The sequence below is a fragment of the Borostomias antarcticus genome (genome assembly GCF_949987555.1).
Source record: "Borostomias antarcticus genome assembly, chromosome: 21".
NCBI classification, from domain to species: domain Eukaryota; kingdom Metazoa; phylum Chordata; class Actinopteri; order Stomiiformes; family Stomiidae; genus Borostomias; species Borostomias antarcticus.
Window position 1 is genome coordinate 18,642,033 of NC_140254.1, and position 5,000 is coordinate 18,647,032.

At 55.2% G+C, this 5,000-nt stretch overlaps 1 protein-coding gene across 3 annotated transcripts in view; it reads left to right on the forward strand.

Annotated features, from left to right (window-relative positions):
- cica (capicua transcriptional repressor a) overlaps positions 1–5,000 on the forward strand; it is a 31,933-nt gene that overhangs the window by 1,106 nt on the left and 25,827 nt on the right. For all 3 annotated transcript variants that reach the window (XM_084455377.1, XM_084455378.1, XM_084455379.1), the window contains exon 2: positions 2,875–5,000. This exon is cut by the window's right edge and continues 1,778 nt beyond it. In XM_084455377.1, coding sequence (XP_084311503.1) covers positions 3,046–5,000 — 1,955 coding nt within the window. In that variant the 5' untranslated portion in view covers positions 2,875–3,045. The remainder of the gene's footprint in view (positions 1–2,874) is intronic.

The following is a 5,000-nucleotide window of genomic DNA, read 5'->3' on the forward strand; positions in this document are numbered from 1 at the left end:
TTGGAGTTTGTCCAATAGCCTGCTCATATTCTCATCATCCATAACTGCGTGTGTGTTTGTACTTTGTTCTGATCGTGAAAGTGCCTATTACATCATGCTGATATTGATTAGCATAGGCAATATTATATATATGCTATAGGCCACATGTATAGGCTCATAGGCCTGTAGGCTACATATTGACACGAACTACCTTTAGTGACCGTTGTATAACACACGGACATGCCTATATTCTGATAGCCTACAAAACAGCACTTGATACCAATTGAGTAAGTCATGATGTCATTTATAAACATTAACTTAATCTCATACAACAAGCTCTTATCACTCTCACACTGGCTGCTGAGTCTGAGTCAACAATGTGGATCTTTCCAACTTGAGAGAGTGAGGCAGCTCATTATTTTACGATGGATTCTATGAATGCAATCGCATCATGGCTCTCACATTTATTTACATGTAGGCCTACAGGTATAGACTGGAGAGGCCTAGCCTTCACTATCAAACCGGGATATGTGTGCTGTTACTGGTATGAAGGCCTAGTATACAGAGGTAGCCATGAACATTGATGACAGCCTACATGTGTCCTAGATGATGTGTCTCGCACTTTAAAGCCTCAATACTCAATGAATGGTGACTGTTGCATTGAAGAAAGACTCAAACATGTATTCATATAAGTGAGACATTCATTCCCCTGCATAAAGGCAATAATCATGCTTAATGCATGTCCTATTGGTGTTCTCTGGTAGGCTATACTATAGATATAGACTATTTATTTGTGCTTTGTCAGATTATCACGTTGACAGTTTGTTGATGAATCATGGTGAAACTCCAAACTAGACGGAAACTCCGGCCGCAAGCAAATTACCCATAATGCTAGCTCAGCAATTAGGCCTACTGTAACCATGCATGGACTTAGTGATTTGGGGGCTTGTGTCCAATTGTCAGTGTGCCCCCCCCCCCCCCCCCATCCCAGTGTTTGGCCTACTGGGAGGAAAATATGCATGAAGAGACAGCAAGAAACAAATATTTTCATTTGTGCTTTGGTGAATAGGCCTATGGCTCTTTAACTGGCGGTGTACTTGCTTTTAACTTTGCGTATGTGTACAAAAGATGGCTACCACAAGTCTCTCGGGTTGCTTTGGAGCGTTGGCTGCGGTTGAATGTACAGGTAGAGATTAAAGTGGTGCAAAAACAGCAAGTATGTGTGGGTTTTATACTGTATGAAATGCGCTATACAAATAAAGCTTTGATTTTATATCATAAATAAAATAAAGCTTTGATTTGATTTGGTTTAGACTGTTATTCATGCCAGAGGTCGCCCCCTGGTGGCCTGGGGCCCATTTCATTGGAAACCCGCGCAATCCGCCTCTTCTTCTCTTCCCTGTCAGGGGTAACGCCAAACTAACATGTTGTTTTTAGAGTTATTGCTAACACTTTACAATAAGGGTACATTAATAAGCATTAGTTAATGCATTATTAAGCATTAAGTAACAGTTAACTAATGTCTCTATTAACCATTTACTAATGTTATCTAAGGTTAACTCACCTAACCCTAACCCTAACCTTAACTAAGGTATTAATTAACATTAGTAACCTAACCTAACCCTAAATAAGCATTAGTTAACAGTTAACTCATGTGTTCCGTGACCCTTATTGTAAGTGTGACGAGTTATTCTCTGTTAGTTGTAGATCTAGGAGATGCCTCGACGTCAGCATGCAGGGTAGCATACTACTCACTACATACTACTCACTACTTCCTGAAACAAGTACGACATTAAAAAGAGAGAGAAGGAGAGAAGACGGATGAGGAGAAGAGAGTAATGAAGAAGCAGGAAGTTAGGTAATGCTCATAACAGGAAATGGTGGTGTGGATTGTAGGAGAGGATTGGCTGAGCTATGAAATAGATAAAGGTCACCACAGAGAGAGAGAGAGGGAGAGAAGGAGAGAGGGAATGAAGGAGAGAGGGAGAGAAGGAGAGAGGGAGGGAAGGAGAGAGGGAGAGAAGGAGAGAGGGAGAGAAGGAGAGAGAGAAGGAGAGAGAGAGAGAAGGAGAGAGGGAGGGAAGGAGAGAGGGAGGGAAGGAGAGAGGGAGAGAGGGAGAGAAGGAGAGAGGGAGAGAAGGAGAGAAAGAGAGAAGGAGAGAGAAAGCGAGAAAGAGAGCTTTATAAATGCGAGAGAACAAGGAATTCCCCCGCCTCCTTTGCCCTGTGTGTGTGTGACTGTGTGTGTGTGTGTGTGAGTGTGTGCGCGTGTGAGTGTGTGTGTGTGTGAGTGCGTGTTTGTGTGTGTGTGCGTGTGTGTGTGAGTGTGTGTGTGTGTGTGTGTGTGAGCATGTGTGTGTGTGTGTATGAGTGTGTGCGTGTGTGTGTGTGAGCATGTGTGTGTGAGCATGTGTGAGGATGTGTGTGTGTGTGTGAGTAAGTGCGCAGACTTGTCTGGGCGAGAGCCTCCAAGTGTGCTCTTCTCTTGTGAGCGGTGGTTCCCCGGGCGACAGCGCTTCACTATGTTCTATTTAGCTGTTCACCCCGAGGTACGGGCTATGTGCACAAAGGGCTTTCTATATACACTCATTATATCAAAAACATACTATGTACGTATGTATTCATGTTTATTATCTATTTATGTAATTAGCAAAATCCTAGAGAATTTAACAGTGATTGAATTACAGAGGGGACATTGTGCATGAATTAGATGTTAGATGTATTCTTTTTAATGTTCTGTTTTTTATGTTACTTTGTGCGTGGCCTCAGGGCTAGTCACCATGTCTTCACCGCCTGAGTAAACCTGTCTGTATTGTTCTCATCTCTCTCTCTTCTCTCTCTCTTCTCTCTCTGTTCTCCCTCTTTTGCTCTCTCTGTTCTGTGTCTCTCTCTCAGGGTGTGGAGTGAAGTGAAAAGAACGACGGAACGAGGAAAAGAACGTGATGAGAGAGAAGAGAGGGTCTGGAAGAGCAGGAAAATAGAGGAGGGAGGGAGAGAGAGAGAGAGACGGAGGAAGAGAGAGAAAGCTCGTGGTTCCGTCGAGGAGAAGCCAAACCCGATGAGAAGATGAAGCCCATCAAGAAGCAAGTCCGCCGCTCTCCGCCTTCCACGCGCGCCAAGGGCGGGGGGAGGAGGAGGGGGGCGGGGGGCGAGAAGAGAGACTCGGATGAACACAGAGAGACAAACGCCTCCTCCTCCTCCTCCTCCTCCTCCTCAGGCCTCGCCTCCCCGGAGTCCCCTCGGGAGGAGCCGGCGGCCGTACGGGCCACCCCGGAGGTGGGCGGAGCCCCTCGGGAGGCGGCGGCGGCGGCGGACTACGTGAAGGCGTCGGAGGAGCGGCCGAGGTCCCTGGGGACGCCCAGCGACAGCGGCGGCAGCGGCTCGGCCAGCGCCAACAACAGCCCCAACCCCGCCTCCAGCCGCAAGACCGCCACCTTCAAGGCCCGCGTGCCCAAGAAGAAGTACATGTCCGAACACTGCGCCGCCGCCAGCAACCCAGGCGGCCACGCCCACTCCGGCACGCCTCCCTTGCACCTGAACGCGGCCGGCGACGGCGGCGGGGGAGGCCACGGCGGCAGCGTCAGCAGGCAGTCGTCTTCGTCGTCGTCGTCATCATCATCCTCCTCAGGGCCCGCTTCGATGGGGGGGGAGCCTAGTGCCCAGGGAGCTGACAGTACTAGAGGAGCAGGAGGAGGAGGAGGTGGCGGGGAGGAGTACCCCAGCCTTAGCAGAGCCCCCCAGGACAGCGCCGCCCCCGGACCCCCGCCCCAGGGGGGGGAGAGAGGGGTCGGGGAGGGGGAGCGGGAGCGGGAGGCGCCCCCCCCCAGCCCCGTGCTGCGCTGCTCCTCCACCGACACCGCCAGCGAGCACTCCGCCGATCTGGAGGTCGCCAACCCGCCCGCCCCCCTCGACGCCCACGCCTCCGCCGCCCGCTCAGGACACGCCCCCCCCCGGAGCCTGCCGGACGCCCTGGCCGAGGCGCTGGCCAAGGGCCTGAAGAACCAACGGGTCCTGGCGCGCCAGGCGCTCCGCGGCGCCGACCAGACGGGCGAGGAGGGCGAGAGGTGGCGTGGCGAGGGCGAGGCGGCGCTGGGCTGCGTGTTTCGGGCGGGCGTGGTACGGCGGGTGAGCGGCGAGCGCGGCAGCCTGGAGGTCCAGCTGAACGGCGAGAAGAGCCACTGCCGCTACCCGTTCCGCGAGGGCGAGGGCGACGCCGCCGTGGACATCGTCATGGACGCCCCGCCGCCCGGCGGCCGGGCCGTGGCGGTCGGCACGCGCGTGTGCGTGCCGTTCGGCGGCGGCGGCGGCGAGGAGGCCGGGGAGACGCAGCGCCAGTGGTACCGGGAGGGCGTGGTCACCCAGGTGGACAGCCACCCGGCCGTGGCCTACCCCTACCGCGTGCTGCTGTGCGAGGAGAGGATGGCGCCCCCCGGCGGGGAGGAGGGGGACGGCAGGGGCACCCAGGCCGTGTGGGTGTCCAGACAGAGCCTGCGTCTGCTGGTGCCCCCCTGGGACCTGGACCTCCCAGGAGGAGGAGGAGGAGGAGGAGAAGGAGGGAGAGGGATGGAGAGAGAGAGGGAGGACAGGGAGGAGATGGAGGTGGAGCAGGAGCTGTGTCGCCTGAGCCACGGGATGGGCCCGGGCTGCGGCGGGGGGGCGGGGGCGGGGTCCGCGCCGGGCCGGGGGCCGTCCTACCCCGGGACGGCTCCGCCCCCTTCCTCCTCCTCCTCCTCCGCCGTCAGCTCGCCCGTGACGCCCGCCTCGGTGCTGAGCCTGGCGCCCGCCAGGGACTGGGAGCGTGACAAGGAGCTGGAGCGAGAGAGAGAGCTACAGAGGACGCAGGAGAGAGAGAGGCCCAAGCACCACCCTTTCCTGCCCCTCACCCCCGAAGAGGACATGGAGGTGTCCCACTTCAGCATGGTCCCCATGGGGGCGGCCGTGCCAAGCGCCAAGGTCATGGGGGTGTCCCAGCACCGCCACATCCTCTCCAAGCCGCCCCCGGGCTACCCCAGCCCCCACCT